General features: G+C 36.3%; 1 protein-coding gene and 1 long non-coding RNA gene across 2 annotated transcripts; both read right to left on the bottom strand.

Annotated features, from left to right (window-relative positions):
* Window positions 1-542: 542 nt before the first annotated feature.
* On the bottom strand, window positions 543-12,083 carry LOC146932582 (transcription factor GTE7-like). Its single transcript, XM_085704292.1, has 5 exons — window positions 11,397-12,083; window positions 1,554-2,186; window positions 1,221-1,446; window positions 978-1,138; window positions 543-859 (listed from the first exon to the last, which is right to left on the bottom strand). Exons 1-4 carry the CDS (start codon window positions 12,081-12,083, stop codon window positions 1,080-1,082), a joined length of 1,605 nt encoding a protein of 534 aa, XP_085560418.1. The 3' UTR covers window positions 543-859; window positions 978-1,079.
* A 7,123-nt stretch (window positions 12,084-19,206) lies between these two features.
* Window positions 19,207-20,423, bottom strand: LOC146932581 (uncharacterized). The gene is made up of 2 exons (XR_015007157.1): window positions 19,805-20,423; window positions 19,207-19,560 (listed from the first exon to the last, which is right to left on the bottom strand). It is a non-coding gene; the product is annotated as an uncharacterized LOC146932581 (long non-coding RNA).
* Window positions 20,424-21,334: the final 911 nt, after the last annotated feature.

The raw sequence follows: 21,334 nt of genomic DNA, 5'->3' as shown, positions 1-21,334 counted from the left end.
TATGATGATTCAAAAAGAAAATATGGGATCTATGAAGCACTAAAATTACACAGGCTAAGTTTCTTTAGTTTGACCTTGTTAGTTTTCAGTATAAGTCTGTCTTTAAGTTTATCCGGCACAGATTTTCTTCAGTGTTCCTCAATGAAATATAAAGCTAAGATCATGTTAGCTCACGTAGTACTAACCTGTTAAATAAAATCTAGTTCACTTACCTAATATACCACTCATTCATAATCTTTGCAACAATAACACCTCACTCATTCATTTTTAGATGAGATAAGATTTAGTTTTACTCATTTCACGAACGTATATAAGGGCTTTTGATGGGTGTATATACCACTATTTTATCTTGTCAAACGATTCTTTCGGAGAGAAACACACTAGATTAACCGAATCACATTTTCGTTTTGTTAATGATCCTTTAAAGAAGATACTATTATTTTTCTTTTTTCCACTTCCCTTATTTGAATAAGGTCATCCTCCCTGATACATACAACATGGAGAAGGTGGACTTCATCAAATTAACGATCACAACAAATGAATTGCAGATCCACAAAAATTCTTTCTCCAAAATTTGAGGAGAGTGATTTATCTACTTACTGTAAATGTGTACAGGGTGTAATCACATAAAAGTACTACTTCTATTGATTATCTTCCTAAACTTTCTTAAGCATCTATCCTACTAGAGAAACTTTTACCACAGATTACTTGCTACTTTCTAGTCCTACTACTGCTTTTGATCATTGTCCAAACCCTTTATATACTCCAAAGTCACAACGCAAATCATGGATCAGGTGCTCTTAGTCCCAATCCAATTAGCCATTCCCACGCTGAAACCAACAACCAATGTCTACAACCCCTGTTACAACAAATTTAAAGACAATCATGATAAATTTGGCTGGCTATGCTATCTGCAAAACATTTAAGCCATAGCAGAGTAAAAAATGTACATGTATCAATCAATCAAATTGACATACCTAGCCAACACATGCAAGCACTATAGCATCGAAGCAAACATTTCTTGATCCGCTAACCGACGTTGGTCTTTGGGGACCATTAGTACCAAAAGACCTGCCCTGCTACAAATGACCATTGCCAGCTTCAGAATCACTTCCTGAAGAACTCCCTAACTCCGAATCTGTATGAAGATCAAAATTGAGGTTTGTACCCATGATGATTTCAGAGTACAAACCACAACATTTAGAGGAAAGAGGTTATACCACTCGACGAGGAATCACTCCCAGAGCTGCTGGAACCACTGGAACTACTACTGACACAACCACCAGTACCACTCATATCTTTATCTTGCTCAATCTCCACAGGTGGGAAATCGTTTGCTGGCATATCATCCCCGATGTCAACATCCTCATCAACAACATCTATCTTCTTCTGTTTCTTTCGCTCAGAAGGAGGGGTTGCATCAACCTTCTCCCTATCAGGCAATTCCTGTAAATGCACACAACAAATTAGAATGTGATAAAACACTGCCAACAACGCTACATTAGACAGCAACATCATTCAACAGAATAAAAAATGGACAATAAGGTTTTTACCCCATTGCCTTTGTTTGAAGGCACATTATTATTATCCATTAGCGCCTGCCGCTTAATCTTGCTCACCATCTTTTTCCAATTGGTAACCAATCGATCGAGTTCCCAGAGAGTCTCCGTGTCAACAGCCTCCATATCAAGCTCAATCTCATCCCCATCTTGCTCCAAATGCCCATTTCTCTTCCTTATGATCTGTACTACTTGTTCCATCTTCTCTGGCGGCAAAATCTGCAACCCTAGTCCCAACTTATGTTTTTCCTCAACATTCATTTCCATCTTATTTGGATCCCTGGCCTTTGGCTTGGGCTGCTTCAAGGGCTTCACTGGAAGTGCTCGCGTTGGGGAGGGTGTGCGAACTGGTGATTGCGCTAATGGGGGATTTGAAGTGCTTGGCTGGTTAGAAGTACTAGCAGGCTCAGGCATTGGGTCTTGGCGTTTTGCTAGCGGTGGTGGGATTGGAATTGGATTATCTTTCTTCTTGACCCTTTTCCTTTCCCTCTCCATTTCAACAGGGTTCCACGAGCTAGCCTGTAATTCATCATCAAAACTTTTTTCATCAAATTTCTCATGTATTGGTCGATAAAGCTCCTCGAATTTTTCAAGAAGCTGCGTCGCCGCAGTGTTAACATCATGGCCCTTGGTATTTGATGACATCCTGTCATTACGTAATATTAGGGACTTATTGTGACATTTTGATAGAGTTCTGATGCAATTTAAGCTGTTTTGGAGTGCAAAATGATGAAAAACTGGTGTGCTGCCAAGAAGAATCGCGCTGATCCAATTTACAGCCTTGCCGCGATTTTGGTTGAAAAATTCACTATGTTCTGTAAAGGCAAAATCGTGGCGCGGCTAAAAAGTGGCGCGGCGCGATTTTGTGCTGGCAGTTTGTTATTTGCCTATAAATACTGCACTCTTTGGTGAGAACAAGGGTTACGATTTTGGAGAGCAAAGTGCGATTTTGAGACATCAGAGACGGCTAGAAGGGCGATTTCTTCATCCTTTTACCAATTCATGTATGTTTTAATTATTTCATTGATTATGCTATTTGTAAACTCGATTATGAGTAGCTAAATCTCTCAGAGATTAGGTCAGAGATGAATCTATGTAACCCTAATTGATACATGTTGCTGTGAAACTCTATTACTTATTAATGATATTCTAGTTTTCATTCAATTCAATTGTTCTTAATGCTTTTTATATCCTGATCAAATATAAACATGATTTTGTGAGAACGAATGACTACTGACCATAGCTTTCGACTTAGACCTAATTGAATTGTTCTAATAAACATGGTTAGTCTAGGAATGGATAATCGTTTATTAGTGATATTAGGTTAACGTGCTTAAACCTTTGATGATTATTAGACCACCTAAGGAATTAGGGGCTGTAGTTTAAAAAGAGGGTCCTAACTCAAGGGATTGATTAGGGCTAATTTGTTAACTATCGTGAAACTAGAGAATCATTAGTAATAATAGGTGCAGTAACCAATTAGGGGAAACATAGAGGATTCAAAGACCTGATCCCATCTCTCTCCATATTTTCTTAATCAAACCTATTTCTTTTATTTGATTTCTTAAAATCAAACCAAATCTACTGCCTAGTGGCAAACTAAAATAAACCTTTATACATCCTATTTTTATAACGCAATTGAATTATTGAAGTTAAAAACAGTCCTCGTGGGATCGATATTTTTACTACTTCGATAGTATTTGGTGCACTTGCCAGAATTCTATCAAGTTTTTGGCGCCGTTGCCGGGGACTGTTGAATTATTTCAACAAGGCAATTACGTTATAATTTAGGGTTTTTGCAATTTAATTTTCTGTTTTTAATTTTTATTTTTTATTTTTCTGTTTTCATATTCACTTGATTACTTTGCGTTGTGCAGTGCTACTAAGGTATTTTGCTGTTTATGCGAGGTAAACAGAGCTCAGACGACCTAGAGTACGATCCGGAAATTGAAAGGACTGCTAGAGCACTTCGGAAAGCTGTCCGATCGCAAAGGTTAGCTCAGTCTGTTCCACCGGGTGTTCGAGAACAAATACCGGAGCCACTCTCAACTGAATCTGAAACGATCTCTTCTCCTAAATCTGCAACTATGGAAGGAGAAGGAGTTGTACCACCGAGACCTAAGCTAGGAGACTACGGGTTAGCCACTCATCGCGGTCAACTGACCCACACTTTTCAACCAGCTAACCCTGTAGCTTTCGACATCAAGACAACTGTCCTCAACGGTTTGAGGGACAAGCAATTCGATGGGACTGAAGCTATGAGTCCTCATGAACACTTGAGCCGCTTTGCTGAAACCTGCGAGTTTTGTGTGCAACCAGCCACCGTGACTGAAGCACAAAAGAAGCTAAGGCTGTTTCCTTTCACTTTGACGGGAAGAGCGAAAGATTGGTTGCTAACAATACCAAACGGGACTGTCCAAACATGGGAAGAGTTAGAGCTGAAGTTCTTGGAGAAATATTTCCCTATGTCTAAATATTGGAAAAAGAAGATGGAGATCTCTAACTTCAAGCAAGGAGAAGGTGAATCATTGTATGATGCTTGGGAGCGATTTAACTTACTTCTTAAGAGATGCCCAAATCATGAGTTCACCGAGAAACAATACCTCCAAATCTTCACTGAGGGGGTGACTCCAAACACTAGAATGTTCTTAGATGCTTCCGCGGGAGGTAGTCTCAAAAGCAAAACTGATCATGAAGTTCAAGCTCTAATTGAAAACATGGCTGGCAATGAGTATCGTGATCAAGCTAAAAAGAAAGAAAGAGGAGTGTTTGGGGTGAGTGAACAAACTGCTATCCTTGCTAACCAAGCAGCTATGAATAAACAAATCGAAGCTCTAACTAAGGAGTTTCAAGGCTTCACTTTGGCTCATAAGCAACAACAAGTAGCTGCAATCAAGTGTGACTTTTGTGGTGAAGAACATCCCAACGGTGAGTGTGTTCCAGAAGGATCAAGTGAAGAAGCTAACTTCATGGGAGGTTATCAAAGGCAGAATCAATACTACAATTCAGGCATCAATAAGCATCCAAATCTAAGCTACTCAAATAACAATGCTTTGAACTCTCAGATGCTCACTCCTCCTCAACAACAACAAAGGAAGCCATCAGCTCTTGAGGAAACTATGATGAACTTCATGAAGATGACTCAAGGCAACTTTGAAGAGATGAAGAAGAGTCAAGAAGCTGAAAGAAAGAACAATGAAGCTGCTAGGAAGATGCTTGAAACTCAACTGGGGCAATTGGCTAAGCAGTTGGCTGAACAAAACAAAGGCGGATTCTCATGTAACACTAAAGATAACCCTAAGAATGAGTCTTGTAATGCTATTGAATTGAGGAGCAAAAAGGTTTTGACACCTTTAGTTCCTAAAGCTCCAAAGAAGGTTGATGATGTAGTTGAGGTGGAGGAGGATGATGTAGTTGAAAAAAATGATGAGGGTGTAGTTGAAAATGAAAGGAAGAAAAAAATAGAGGGAGAAAAAAGTGAGAAGTTAATTGATGAAGATTCAATCTTGAGGAAGTCGAAGAGTCAAATTTTGAAAGATGGAGACAAACCACAGGTTATTCCATCATATGTGAAGCTTCCATACCCTCACCTTTCAAAGAAGAAAGAAAAGGATGAAGGTCAATTCAAGAAGTTCATGCAACTTTTCTCACAACTTCAGGTGAACATTCCTTTCGGCGAAGCTCTTGATCAAATGCCGTTATATGCTAAGTTCATGAAAGACTTGTTGACTAAACGAAGGAAGCCTAAGGATGATGAGAACATAGCACTTTCTGAAAATTGTAGTGCTATTCTTCAAAAGAAGCTGCCACCTAAGCTGAAGGATCCTGGTGCATTTACTATCCCTTGTTCAATTGGACCGGTAGACATTGGAAGAGCTTTATGTGACTTGGGAGCAAGTATCAACCTGATGCCTCTTTCAATGATGAAGAAGCTTAAGTGTGGGGAACCAAAACCAACAAGAATGACCATTACTTTAGCTGATCGGTCAATCTCTTATCCTTTCGGTATACTTGAAGATGTGCTAGTCAAGGTTAATGACTTGGTATTTCCGGCAGATTTTGTGATCTTAGATATGGCTGAAGATGAGGATATACCACTCATTCTAGGAAGACCTTTCCTTGCAACTGGCCGTGCTTTGATTGACATTGAGAAAGGAGAGCTAATGTTGAGATTCCATAAGGAGCAAGTAGTGTTTAATATATTTGAGGCCATGAAGCACAAAGATGAAAATCCCAAGTGTTACCGGATTGACATTGTTGAAGAAATAGTTAAAGATGACTCTTGTGAACATCAACCAACACACCCCCTTGAACGTGCAATTGTGAATTCTATAGAAAAAGGGGAAGATGATGAAGATCTTGAAGTAAGTGATTGTGTGAAGCAACTAGCAGCAAGCAAGCAAGAGTTGGGTCCGGTAAAAATAGAAGAATTAATGGGTAAGCACTCTATGGATACTCCTATTTTGAGTGGAGAAGGAGAGAAAAAACCAGAATTAAAAGAACTCCCTTCTCACTTGAAATATGTTTTTCTCACTAAGGATGCCTCTAAACCAGTAATTATCAGCAATACCTTGACACCTTTGGAAGACGAAAAATTAATGAGGGTGTTAAGAGACAATCAAGGAGCTTTGGGGTGGAACATTTCTGATTTGAAGGGTATTAGTCCAGCTTATTGCATGCATAAAATACATATGGAGGCTGAATATAAACCGGTGGTTCAACCTCAAAGGAGACTTAACCCAACAATGAAGGAAGTGGTAAAGAAAGAGGTGCTGAAGTTACTAGATGCAGGTATGATCTACCCTATCTCAGATAGCTCATGGGTAAGTCCAGTTCATGTGGTACCCAAGAAAGGAGGAATGACGGTGGTAGCAAATGAAAAAAATGAATTGATACCTACCCGCACCGTCACTGGTTGGAGAATGTGTATAGATTACCGGAGGTTGAATACCGCAACAAGAAAGGACCACTTTCCATTACCATTCATGGATCAAATGATTGAGAGATTGGCTGGCCAAGCCTTCTATTGCTTTTTGGATGGGTATTCAGGGTATAATCAAATTGCAGTAGCTCCGGAGGATCAAGAAAAGACTGCCTTCACTTGTCCATTTGGAGTGTTTGCTTATCGAAGGATGCCCTTTGGGTTGTGTAATGCGCCGGCAACCTTTCAAAGGTGCATGCTTTCCATCTTCTCTGATATGATAGAGAAGAACATTGAGGTATTTATGGATGACTTTTCTGTTTTTGGTAAGTCTTTTGATCAATGCTTGTTCCATTTAAATGTTGTACTTAAAAGATGCACCGAAACTAACCTTGTTTTGAATTGGGAAAAATGTCATTTTATGGTAACTGAAGGTATAGTTTTGGGACATAAAATAAGTGCTAAAGGCATTGAGGTGGACCAAGCCAAGATAGAGGTTATAGAGAAACTTCCTCCACCCGTCAACGTTAAAGGAGTGAGGAGTTTCTTGGGGCATGCCGGTTTCTATCGGCGGTTCATAAAAGACTTTTCTAAAATTTCCAAACCCCTCTGTAACCTCTTGGTCAAAGAAAACGAGTTTAATTTTGATTCTGAATGTCTAAATGCTTTTTCTTTGATTAAAAACAAGTTGGTAACTGCACCAATAATCATTGCACCCGATTGGGATTTACCTTTTGAACTTATGTGTGATGCAAGTGATTATGCTGTTGGTGCAGTCCTAGGCCAACGCAAGAACAAATTTTTTCATGCAATTTACTATGCAAGCAAGGTTTTAAATGAAAATCAAGTTAACTATTCCACAACTGAAAAGGAATTGCTTGCGGTAATCTTTGCATTGGAAAAATTTCGTTCTTATCTAATAGGCTCCAAAGTCATTGTTTTTACAGATCATGCAGCTCTCAAATATCTCTTAACTAAAGGGGATTCAAAGCCTCGAATGTTGAGGTGGATCCTATTATTGCAAGAATTTGATCTTGAAATTCGTGACAAGAAGGGAGTCGAGAACGTGGTAGCTGACCACCTCTCAAGGCTGGAGAATGATGAGGTAACAAAGAAGGAGAAGGCCATCAAGGCCGAGTTCCCCGATGAACAGCTGTTTGCTATTGGAGAAAGACCTTGGTTTGCTGACATGGCAAACTTTAAGGCCGGCAACATAGTTCCTGATGATCTGACCTACCCTCAGAGGAAAAAGTTCTTCAAAGATGCAAACCACTACTTGTGGGATGACCCGTATCTGTTTAAGGTAGGTACTGACGGTTTGATTAGACGTTGTGTTGCAGGTGAGGAAGCACATAGTATCATGTGGCACTGCCATAGCTCAGCTTATGGAGGCCACCACAGTGGAGAAAGAACAGCTGCAAAAATTTTGCAAAGTGGATTCTGGTGGCCCACCCTTTTCAAAGATTGCCACGACTTTGTCACAAGATGTGACAAATGCCAAAGGACAGGTAACATATCAAAGAGGAATGAAATGCCCCTAAAAGGAATCATTGAAGTTGAACCATTTGATTGTTGGGGTATTGATTTTATGGGACCATTCCCTTCCTCTTACTCTTATCTCCATATTCTAGTCTGTGTTGATTATGTCACAAAGTGGGTTGAAGCGATACCATGTGTTGCTAATGATGCCAAAACGGTTGTCAACTTCCTTCAAAAGAATATTTTCACTAGGTTTGGAACCCCTAGAGTATTGATCAGTGATGGGGGGAAGCATTTTTGCAATAATTTTCTTGAAAATGTGCTCAAAAAGTATAACATTAAGCACAAAGTTGCAACTCCCTATCACCCACAAACTAGTGGTCAAGCAGAGGTTTCAAACCGACAGCTGAAACAGATTCTGGAGAAGACAGTTGCGTCAAATAGGAAAGATTGGTCTAGGAAATTAGATGACGCACTGTGGGCATATAGGACAGCCTTTAAGACCCATCTTGGGTTCTCACCCTATCAGTTAGTCTATGGGAAGGCATGTCATCTTCAAGTCGAGCTAGAACATAAAGCTTATTGGGCCATTAAGGCCTTAAATTTTGATCAAATAGCCGCTGGTAAGAAAAGAATTTTGAAACTTAATGAACTTGAGGAGATGAGGCTTAGAGCGTATGAAAATGCGCTCATCTATAAAGCCAGGACAAAAAGGTATCACGACAAAAACTTAGTGTCTAGGGATATTAACTGTGGACAACTAGTTTTGTTGTATAATTCCAGGTTGAAGCTGTTTCCTGGGAAGCTCAAGTCAAAATGGTCTGGACCATTCTTGGTCAAAAGTGTGTCACCATATGGAGCTGTTGAACTAGTGACACCTGAAGGAGATCGAAGTTTCAAAGTAAATGGACAAAGAGTTAAACCATACCTAGGTGGCGACCTACCAAAAGGAAGGGTGGCACTCATTCTGAATGACCTCTGAGAATCCTTAGCAGTCAAGCTAGTGACGATAAAGAAGCGCTGGGTGGGAGGCAACCCACTACATTTATTTTGTTTTCAATTTATTTTCTTTATTTTCTTTTTAATGTCGTAGTCCATTGAACTTATTTCCCTATTGTAATTGCTCCTGCACTTGTTTATTATTAATGAATTTGTTTTGTTTCATGTGACTTATTCCAGTTTAGTAACAGTTGTTTGATGAAACGGTATTCCAAAAGTTCTAAAGGAGGGGTGACTTGATTCAAAGGCGAAGTGTACGGCGTTGCTAGGTAGTCACATACTCCCAGAAATCTCAGCCATAAGGTTCATTGCCAAATTTGTTTTTCAATTTACTTATATTTAGATTAGTTTTCCATGCAACTACATTTCTAGAACTTGCATTGTTTCTCTATTATTGATTGGTCTTTGTCAATTACACACTGAGGCAAAAGTGCTTGGTCCTGTGAGCCTTTTTGAAGCCTACCCTGTTTTAATTTGTTAAATTTATCCTTTCTTAACCAATTGTGAGCCGGTAGGATTAGAACTTTTTGTTCGGTGACAAACTACATTACAAGCCTAGAGACTTTTAGGATTTGTCCCTTAATGTATTTTCTGAGTTAAGGCATTGTAGTATGTTGCTAAAGATTAAGTTTGGGGTTGCTATTGGAATTTGCAACCAACTAAGTTTGGGGTGGGGGTACTAGAGAATTAGAGAACAAAAAAATGAAAGAAAAAGAAAAATTGTCATGCAAAATATACACAAAAATGGTGTATGGAAAAAAAAAATTTGAATGATGAAAAAGGGACAAAACATTTAAAATCCGAGTAACTTCAAACTCGATTGTCCCTAAATGTTAAAAATGTTCTCTAGTACCTTTGCATTGATTGTATTTCCACAAGGTGAATGATTGAAGGATTGAATTTTGTGCTTTAACTTCCGTAGGAATGCCTAACTCAAATTTTGTGTAGCCTACTTATCCAAATATATCCCACCTTTCACCTAAGCCCCGTTATAACCCTAAAGACCTCAAAAGTGTGTAATGATATTGACTTTGATTGATGTTTAGAAACTTTTCAAGCGTATGGTAATATGTAGACCTGCATGTCGACTGGTAGAACCCTATTTCAATTTGATGCGTGGAGTTGTGAATTGGTGGATGCGAACATGTCAAACTAGCTCATCTTTAGCTAGAAGGAGAATGAACTTTTGGGTACTATCGTTTTGTCAGGTAACTGTTATTTTACTGTCGTTTGTCACTGTTGCAAGCAAATTCCTTGAGGACAAGGAATGGTTTAAGTTTGGGGTTGTGATGACATCCTGTCATTACGTAATATTAGGGACTTATTGTGACATTTTGATAGAGTTCTGATGCAATTTAAGCTGTTTTGGAGTGCAAAATGATGAAAAACTGGTGTGCTGCCAAGAAGAATCGCGCTGATCCAATTTACAGCCTTGCCGCGATTTTGGTTGAAAAATTCACTATGTTCTGTAAAGGCAAAATCGTGGCGCGGCTAAAAAGTGGCGCGGCGCGATTTTGTGCTGGCAGTTTGTTATTTGCCTATAAATACTGCACTCTTTGGTGAGAACAAGGGTTACGATTTTGGAGAGCAAAGTGCGATTTTGAGACATCAGAGACGGCTAGAAGGGCGATTTCTTCATCCTTTTACCAATTCATGTATGTTTTAATTATTTCATTGATTATGCTATTTGTAAACTCGATTATGAGTAGCTAAATCTCTCAGAGATTAGGTCAGAGATGAATCTATGTAACCCTAATTGATACATGTTGCTGTGAAACTCTATTACTTATTAATGATATTCTAGTTTTCATTCAATTCAATTGTTCTTAATGCTTTTTATATCCTGATCAAATATAAACATGATTTTGTGAGAACGAATGACTACTGACCATAGCTTTCGACTTAGACCTAATTGAATTGTTCTAATAAACATGGTTAGTCTAGGAATGGATAATCGTTTATTAGTGATATTAGGTTAACGTGCTTAAACCTTTGATGATTATTAGACCACCTAAGGAATTAGGGGCTGTAGTTTAAAAAGAGGGTCCTAACTCAAGGGATTGATTAGGGCTAATTTGTTAACTATCGTGAAACTAGAGAATCATTAGTAATAATAGGTGCAGTAACCAATTAGGGGAAACATAGAGGATTCAAAGACCTGATCTCATCTCTCTCCATATTTTCTTAATCAAACCTATTTCTTTTATTTGATTTCTTAAAATCAACAAAGACCTGATCTCATCTCTCTCCATATTTTCTTAATCAAACCTATTTCTTTTATTTGATTTCTTAAAATCAAACCAAATCTACTGCCTAGTGGCAAACTAAAATAAACCTTTATACATCCTATTTTTATAACGCAATTGAATTATTGAAGTTAAAAACAGTCCTCGTGGGATCGATATTTTTACTACTTCGATAGTATTTGGTGCACTTGCCAGAATTCTATCAGTATTGTATGTCAATGCATTTTTGAACGTTAACCTCACATCATCAGCAAAATCCACCGGCATAGCGTAAGCATTCTTAGCAAGTTTTGACTTAACAGTACCCAGATCCATAGGATGCTTAATTATATCAAAGTAATCATGAAGATTCAAAGCAACCGGGTCGACCGGATGGCTAAAAATCCAAGCTATTTTGGTTTTCATCAGCTTTTGCAAAATCTGACCACAAGCCTTCATCGCGCTTCCAACCTCTGACTTTGATCTCTTATCCGCCGGAAAAGGTCGTTTATTGCCGGAAAACTTCTTGTTCGCCGATTTCTTAGGGGAACCACCGCCGTTGTGGCTTGACCTGGATTTTAATTCCCCTGATTCAATTCGTGTCTGGAGCTGTCGAATTTGTTCAAGCTCCGTTACGAAACGGTTTCTAAGCTCGTTGAGCTCTGATTTTGAGTACGAAGAGACATTGAAAGTCACGTATTGTGAATGATTTGTGACTACATCGTTGGAACGCCGGTTGATTGAAGAAGCGTCATCTGAAGGAGATTGATTCCTCTTGAATTTAGGGTTAGGGTTAGTGTTAGTGTTAGTGTAAGGTACTTTACCCATGAATCCGGCTCCACCGCCTCTGTGCTGCGGCCAATTTGGTTCGTTACGGTTGGCTAATACGGCGGATGCCATATAAACCACGAAATCAAAGCCGTCCGGTGAGACTCCGGCACATCTCCGGCATGAAATTCCCAATGTGGGTCGTACAGAACATGAATTGAATGAACACGTACGATCACGCGCAGGTAAGGTATCCACGCGCCGATTGGAAACTTCACGCGGCTCTGATGAAGAGACGATTTTCTGGATCTAGAGAGAGAAACAACGAGAGTTTGGAATTTCGATTACCTTAATATGAGCGAGAAAGAGAAGGGGCTTGAGCCACTTCTTAAAGGCGATGAGATCTGACCGAGGATGTTTCGGGTAGTTTAAATTGCCTTTGATTTGTTCTAATTGTTCCATCCAACGGTTGTGGACTTACCCGTGAAACTGACCGAGAGATCTGGCATGAACGGTTAAGATCTTGATTTCGTTCCACGTGTATTTCTTTGTACCGTTGATCGAGAGGTGGTGATGCTGGAAGTTCTCGAATTTTTTTTTTCTGCCCCTATCACAAAAAAAATGATATATCTGCCCCTAGTTGAAAATTATTGTTGTAAATGCCCTTGTTCTTCATTTGAAATGGCGAGCATCACATTTTTTCAACCCTCCTTTGCAAGCTTGCAGGCTTTCTCAGAACAACTCTGTGTATTCCTAATTTCATTTGGCGAGCATGAATATTTAAGGTATTTTTCTTGTTCTTTCTTTCAAATGGCGAGCATGGTAAAAAATTTTTTTTCCATGTTCCACATATGAAATGGCGAGCATGCCATTGTTGGTTTTTTTTTCAATTTTTTTTATGCTTGCCCTTTGAAATGGCGAGCAAACGAAGGCCATCAAAGGTGAGGAGCATTATACTGGTTTACGAAATTTCATGTTAGATTAAAATTTGATGTATGCTCTTGAGGATATGATACATAGTAACAAGCTTGTTTGACCTTTCTTATTCAAATAAAAAAAATAGTCCGAATAAACTATTTTACTTCAAAAGCTAATAATTATCCGCTAACATCGTTACTCTCCTTTTGATCAGGAACTATATATGGAAGCTTAGAATTCCATGTTCGCATTTTTTTTTTTAAAAATGGCCTTTGTTTGCTCGCCATATCAAAGGGCAAGCATAAAAAAATTGAAAAAAAACCAACAATGGCATGCTCGCCATTTCATATGTGGAACATGGAAAAAAAAAATTTACCATGCTCGCCATTTGAAAGAAAGAACAAGAAAAATACCTTAAATATTCATGCTCGCCAAATGAAATTAGGAACACACTGAGAAAGCCTGCAAGCTTGCAGAGGAGGGTTGAAAAAATGTGATGCTCGCCATTTCAAATGAAGAACAAGGGCATTTACAACAATAATTTCAACTAGGGGCAGATATATCATTTTTTTTTGATAGGGGCAAAAAAAAAAAATTTGAAGTTCTCTTCGTTTTTGGGCTTGTGATTGAAAATGGTTTAGAATATCACCCGACCCGATTCGGCCCTATTGACACGTATTCATGATGACGTGGCATAATGTGTTGCGGGGAATAAAACGTTTGTACGCATCAAACACGGCGCGTAAATGATAGTAAAAAGCTTGGACGGCACCGTTTCGACGTGAGGATAGTTTAGTAAAATAAAAAATGTGAACGTAATACGAAAGAGGAGTTACACACTTGATTTAAGACCAATTCTTCTCCATGTTTTTTCACTCAACCCATAATAATAATGAAAAAGGTTTTGTTAATGAGTGTTTTCGAGGCACTCTTTAAGCATTTCAAAAGAAAAAATTATTCTATAAAAAAAGAGAAAAAAATTCAATTTTCAATGCAATTATTACATTGATTTTCAATAAAAGTTACTCCCTCCGTCCCATAATACTTGACACAGTTGACCTTGTTACGCATGCCAATGCATAATTTTGATCTTAAATATTTTGAATAATATATCAGAAAAAATTATGAAAATTTGATATTTTGAAGATATTTATCGAGACAAATCTAACGACATCTTATATGATATTATTTATCTTTGTATATTAGTAGAAAAATATGGTTAAAGTAATGTAGATCAAAATTACACATTTTCAAATGTGTCATCTATTGCGGGACGGAGGGAGTACCTTTTAAAGGTCTTAAAGAGTGCCCCGAGGGCACTCGTTAACATTTCCCTAATAAAAAAGTAAAAAAACTTAGGTAAAATTGCTTTGGTGCTTTTCATATGGTTTTTAACTAAATTTACGATGATTTTCTTAAATCGATTTTTTTAGAGTTTGTTATATCCAAAAAAGATATATTTTTCATTAATAACCATACAAACGACATTCATTCATTCAAATTGATATAGTATATCGATGCAATATAAATTCGCTAAAAACGAAAAGGACGAATCTGTGAACAAACTCACCAAAATAGTCATGCCTCCGGAATTGCAACGTTGATGACGTCAAAGTCATTGGTTGGATCTGCACTGGATCGAAGATGATCTGACAATCTGAATCGAACAAACACCTGAACAAGGGAAAAGACAAACAACATCGCACAAAGATGACAAACAAAACAGCGTCGCACGAAGACGACAAAATCACAAAAGAAAAACCTAATTTGATGTGAAAATCACTTATTTAAATAGAAGGGAAGGAGAAAAACAATTGAGAGGGGTGATTTGGGGTCAAAAATTGACTCTAAACCACCCCTCAAGGAGAGGAAATTAGGGTTTCGGCCGACGGCTTACGAAAAAGAGAGGAGGAGAGCTAATTAGGAGTTACGATCCAATTTTAATTGTAGCTAAATTTTCTCCATAATAAAATAACACCCACCTGATTTTTATTTATTTCCTTTTTTATCAACATTTATTTGTTTTTATTTTTGTTTTGACCGGACACACTTATTTTTATAAGGGTCCTGCTAACCGGTGCCCCCGGGGCACTGGTTAAGCATACTATAAAAGGGAATTATTACCATAAAAAGAAACTGTTTTTGACTTTATTATTAATTAATTACACAATTTCAATGCATTAACCATTATATAGTTTTCTTTTTCATATCCTTAACCAGTGCCCCATGGGCACCGTTTAGCATTTCCCTTTTTTTAATTCCCATATAAATTTGAAAAACAGTTACTAACATTGTCTTAAAATAGAAATTTGATTATTTAATGTGACAAACAATATCCAAATTTGATGATACAGTGACACACTTTGAAAATTAAAGTAGAGAGAACCTATAACAAAATTTTAAGACCTAGACAAATAGAGAATGAATATATTTTTTTTTTTGCATTAAAATAGAGAGTAAATATTCTGTTGTTGTTTTTTTCTAAATAATACTCCCTCCGTTTCAAAATGAGTGTCGTTTTAGGTGTTTACACACATATTAAGAAATGCAATGATTAAGAGAAGAAGAATGGTTATTTTACCAAATTATCTTTATTAACTATTGGTTAGTTTTAAAAGCAATACTTTGGAAGTAGTGTGCTGAGTATTAATTGGAGGGTACAATTGAAAAGAAAAAGTTATTATTGCATTGGAAACTGAAAGCGACACTCATTTTGAAACACATTTTTTTGGCTAAAGCGACACTCATTTTGAAACGGATGGAGTATAAATCTAAATTGTAAAAAAAAAAAAACTTTAGATTTAAGGGAAATGTTAACTTGTGCCCTTAAGGCACAAGTTTAGAAGCCAAATATAGAAACAATGTATCGGAATGCGTGTATTAAATTTAATCTTTAATGTTTTAATGAATTGAATGCACAAAGTTTAAGGGAATATTTCTTTTTTTGGATTTCTTAACATGTGCCCTAAGGGCACAAGTTAACACTAACCTAGATTTAATCATTAGATTTGTTGTTGTTGTTTTTTTGACAATAATGGTTATAGCCTTATAGGTTAATCTTTAATCATTAGATTTGTTGTTTATGATTTTATCCCGGTTGAAGAATCTCATTAAGGACTTTCTTATTTGTACATTTGTCATCTTGGTTTTTTTTTTTTTTTTTGGGTCATGTTAACCGGTGTCCCCGAGGCACTGGTTAAGGACACCAAAAAAAGAAAGTTTTAAGTTAAAAATACCACTTTTTAGACTTTTGAGTGGTTGACAGCACAAGTTCCAATGCCAGATTACTATATTTGCTTCCTTAACCAGTGCTCCGGGGGCACCGGTTAACATTTCCCTTTTTTTTTATCTCACCCATGACAAATTGAATATCTAAAGTTGTCGTATATTTAATGTTTTGCACATTTTTATTGTTTTCTTGTGGTTGTAAATGGTAACTTTGCTTATACGTAATTTTTGGTTCCTTTGCTTTGTGAGATTTAATGATATGTAGGATGATCAAGTCTACATTAAATTAGTCTTCCAAAAAGTCTACGGTTGAAATGATTGAAAATGCTCATTAGAAAAGAATATAAATGTCATCAATGTTATAAGTGTCATTGGTTTTATGTTGGTTTTGCTAAAAAAAAAAAAATTTGGTTTTATGTTGGCGAGAGGCAAGGCAACATTCTATAGAGGAATTTTACAAAACATATCGTTATCGTATGATCAAGGCTTAAATATAGAATCATTGTAGCAAATATCAAGTGTTCTGGTTTTGATTCTTGTAAAATTATTTATTTTTGCTTATATTTGTGACCGGAGGGTGTATAATATATTTTGGATGTGTTTGTAGCACTTTATATTTTCATGTCTGAGCTATGAAGCATTTCGAGGACATATGTCTTCGGGCACTTGACCTTAACTATACATATGTCTTTGGTTTTATGTTGGCGAGAGGCAAGGCAACATTCTATAGAGGAATTTTACAAAACATATCGTTATCGTATGATCAAGGCTTAAATATAGAATCATTGTAGCAAATATCAAGTGTTCTGGTTTTGATTCTTGTAAAATTATTTGTGATCCGTAATATGTTGAGGTGCTGTATATAAAGTTCTTCTAAGACCTCACTATGTTCTGTCATTGAGCTGAGAAATTACAAGATATTTAAGATGTACCACTTGTGCCCTTAAGGCACAAATTAATTAAAGATATAATTTTTTTTCTTGGAACTTGTATATTAAATGATGTAAAAGTTTAAGGATTTATATTTTCAATACAAAATTTATACACCCTCCGGTCACAAATATAAGCAAAAATTCACATTCCAGGTTCATTCAATAAATGATGTATGTGGACTATTTAATAGTGCACATACATCATTTATTGAATGAAACTAAAAAGTGAATTTTTGCTTATATTTGTGACCGGAGGGTGTATAATATATTTTGGATGTGTTTGTAGCACTTTATATTTTCATGTCTGAGCTATGAAGCATTTCGAGGACATATGTCTTCGGGCACTTGACCTTAACTATACCTCGTCTCAATCTTATACTGACCTTAGCATCAGAGTGTCAACATCTTTTGCAGATTTCTTTCCCTTAAACAGTTGTATCAGAGGAATCCTCCGCATCAAAACTTTCCCTCCATCGCTTTTGGTTCTTCCTTTTGCAGATTTCTTTCCCTTAAACAGTTGTATCGGAGGAATCCTCCGCATCAAAACTCTCCCTCCATCGCTTTTGGTTCTTCCTTGCACGAGTTTTCTCATCGGCTAACATTATTTGTGGTCTATTCAAACACACCTATCAATTAAACTATACTCACGAGAGATGTATTTTTTTAATGGTACAAATATAGAAATGCATTTCTTTTACTTATATAAAATGTGCTTATTAATTATATATTACTTTTTTTATTTACAATTTAATTTTTTTAACATGATTTTTGCCTTATTTAGATTTTACCACAGTCCTCGTGAGCTTAGCTCAGTTGGTATGAACAATGCATAAAAATATGCAAGGTCTGGGGTTCAAACCCCAGTCACCACCAAAAAAGATTTGGTCACCCCAAAGTTGATTTCCTATTTTCGCACGGCCACTAGTTTTCTTCACTAATTTTTTTTAGAAAGCATTGATTGGTATTTTAATTGTCTCATACGATTATACTACTATTTCAAGAACAACTAATGCAAGGAATGTGACAACCATTTCTTTTGAAATTCATCATCTAAAAGAGCTTTTTCAAATAAGTTTATGTTATGTTTGGAACCACGTCAAACCCTGTCATTCGCGCGTCTACAATTTACATGAAGCTAGAAATTCCGACTTCTTCATTTCGCGGCAAAAATAATATATTGGCAACGTTTTTGTTGTCGTTGCAGTTTTGAAATGCATAACCAAACATTCACTTAATATTTGAACGCATTTAAATAAATTTTATATGTATTTCTCCCATCTCAATTTTTAATTTTCTGTACATCCAATTAACTATCTCTTCTCCAGACTAATTTATCCCTTCCCTGTGTCTTTGGAATCCAAACAATTTATCCCTTCCCTGTGTCTTTGGAATCCAAACAAAGTGCTAGGTTCATAAGAAAATTTGTAAGGTTGTATATTTTGTAAAAGCTTATAATATATTATTATCTTTACGGATGCACTATAGACTACTTTTTAAGTTAAGATCCTCACTATTTTAGTAAACGAGTTCTACTAATGAATTCTATTAATTTTTCACTTGTTTATTTCTTTCATAAATGAAACCTCCATTTCTAATGAGAATTTGAGAGAATCTCCACTCATATTAAACTTATACTCAATTTCATTCATGTACACCACTTCCCATCTCCTTCACATGATCCACCTCTCCAAACCTGAAATACCACTTGAATCTTCAACTATCGCCAAGAGTGTATGTGTGTGTGTAAAGAAATAGTTATACACCAATTAAGGATTTGCTCCTCTATGTAATTTTAATAATGTCCAGAAGAAATGTTGAAAAAGGAGAAGTTGGGTAAAGTGACGGCGGAAAAGAACGTGAAATTTCATTATTATTAATAATAATATATGTCATTTTCACACTAATAGATCCCCATCATTATCAAACTTCTATATAAGCCGAGCATTCTTCAAAAGACTTTGTGTTCTTTTTGAAAACAACAAGAAGATCGGAGCTAATTATCTTCTCAAAAACTTATATACTAATACCATATAAAAGTGTTTCTAACAAACGTTTTAGTAAAAAAATAAAAAATAAACAATTGATTGAGTAATACTCAATCATATGGCCTATGGGGATTCTATTATTACAAAATAACAACCTTTTAAATTGAATATATTATTACAACAACAATAATGTCTTCCCATTATTACCATAGTATTAATTAATTAATCTAAATAATGGTTGGTTCTCAACAACACTAATCATCCAATAGGCAACAACAACACAAAACTACTAGGTACATATTTGTACAAAAAAAGCATAATTGAAAGGAAGAAAAAAAACCTTTAACAAGAATGTAGAAAGGAACATTATATTACAATATACATAAATAAATAAATAAAAGTTACTTTTGGGTTAATGGAAGGAGCAACACGCCAACGCCCTTTTCCATATACATGACTTCTTCTGCTTTTCAATCCTTCAGTGAAACCTGGTTTTCTTTTGGGTGTATAGCAGCATAGTACTATGGAGGTGGTCCTTGACAAGGACTTGTGTGGGACATATTCACAACAATAATTTAGTACTTCATAGTTAATTGACAATGTTCAAATTCAAGCAATTTTTTATGCAAAAGGGAAAAAAGTTATCAGCAACAAAAACTGACTAATTTAGTTTATTTTCATTTTCCAAATTTTTTTATTTTTTTATTTTCATGAGAACAAACAAAATTTAAAGATACTAGAAATTCAAAAGGCATCTAAGGGGAGGAAGGAAGTGTATATAAGCTTGTACCTTGGTAGACATATTTGATCTCACTCATATAGTGAAGATTTATTAGGCCTTTGCATACACATAGGGACACATATTAGGCCTTTGCATGTTACTACACTACACACACTACAACTTGGTTCTACTATAATTTTCTTCTTGGTTTTTTATTTAAATAATTGAGGACAATACTAATCCACCACCCTAGCTCCCTATAGAACAAGAAGAATAATAATGATTGAAAAAGTTTAGACTTTAGAGAGGGACTCTTGGCACATGGTTTGATACGATGGGATGAAAAGAACACTGGGATGCAACTTTAATTCTTTATCTTTGGAAGCTTCTTTACAAACAAGGCAAATAGGTCAACAAGCACAGGGGAATTGCTCTTTAGACATTTACAAATTTATCACTTATTCAACTTAAAATAGACTACTCGATAAAAAAAAATCTTAGAAATCGTAGTTTAGTCTTACACAATCCACAAAACCAATTTGTGAGATGAAGATTGTCTCACTTATAAACACATTGTTCACAGACACCTAAAACACCCCACCAATAGTTACCGTTCAGGCGCTTAAAATTGGTTCAACCGATTAAAAAATTAATTTAATCGATTTAAAAAGTAACAAATGATAGTTAATCAAGAAACGGTAGTTAACTACTGTTCGTGGTGTTTTTTTTATATGATTTATGAGCAATTGTTAGGTGCCTGAAGAGCAAGTGAGCAATCTCCCGATAGTAAGTAGTAGGTCTATATGAACACAAAATCTTAAAGCCCGATAAGGTAGAGCTTGTGGGCTTCTTTGCATTGATACAAACTTGTTGCTTTTTGCACCCTCGTTTTCACATACACTCTCTTATTATTATTATTTTAAAATAATCTATCCAAAGTTTTCGGAATACACATGTTTATTTTGATTAAGCATAAGAACAGTTCGTCTGATTATTTTTTATAAGATCCTATTACCTATAGTTCATTTACCATGTACTTTCTCCATTGACTACATAATAATAATGCTGATCATCATGTCTTTATTGTAAATTTGTAAATATCGTACCCTGCTTCTTCGAAAACATTTACCAAATTTATTAATATTGCACCCTTTTAACTTTTACATTTAGTGTTCTATCTTTGCATAGGCACCTTGTGATCTACATTTGATGCTCATTTACATAATATCAGTGCGTTAAGGGTGAGCAGAATCAAGCATAGTTGAATTTAGTATAACCAAACATTTTTCAAGTGCAATTGAGACTGCTTAACCATTTAATGCAAAATCGGACTTCAAACTCAAGACAAGCAGAAAATTGGGTCGAGGCATCGTCACTACTATGCTACCTTGCACAACCTTTCTCTAACATTTTAAAGTTCAGCATCGTTTGTGTTATGTGTGAGAAGTGCTTTTGGGTAGAGACCACAATATGTTACCTAGTCCACGTGGGTTACACAGCCTAATGACTGGGTTGAATACAAATGGAGAGGGGTCAGTTAACTGTACACCAGCAGTAGCATCTACAATTCTTCCATTACCACATTTGTCACATATGATG

The sequence above is a fragment of the Medicago sativa genome, chromosome 4 (genome assembly GCF_051527215.1).
Source record: "Medicago sativa cultivar Bolivia chromosome 4, Bolivia_mono, whole genome shotgun sequence".
In the NCBI taxonomy this organism is placed as follows: Eukaryota; Viridiplantae; Streptophyta; class Magnoliopsida; order Fabales; family Fabaceae; genus Medicago; species Medicago sativa.
The sequence above is the reverse complement of the archived record's forward strand: the minus strand, read 5'-3'. Positions and strand labels throughout refer to the sequence as shown.

Bases quoted from the DNA above. Each gene is read 5' to 3' on its own strand.
- LOC146932582 (XM_085704292.1), bottom strand. From the start codon at position 12,083: ATGGCATCCGCCGTATTAGCCAACCGTAACGAACCAAATTGGCCGCAG. The intron at 2,187-11,396 runs GCAAGTGCACCA...TCAAATACCAAG, and splicing joins ACAATACTGATAGAATTCTG to GGCCATGATGTTAACACTGC. The intron at 1,447-1,553 runs GTAAAAACCTTA...GTGCATTTACAG, and splicing joins CTTCAAACAAAGGCAATGGG to GAATTGCCTGATAGGGAGAA.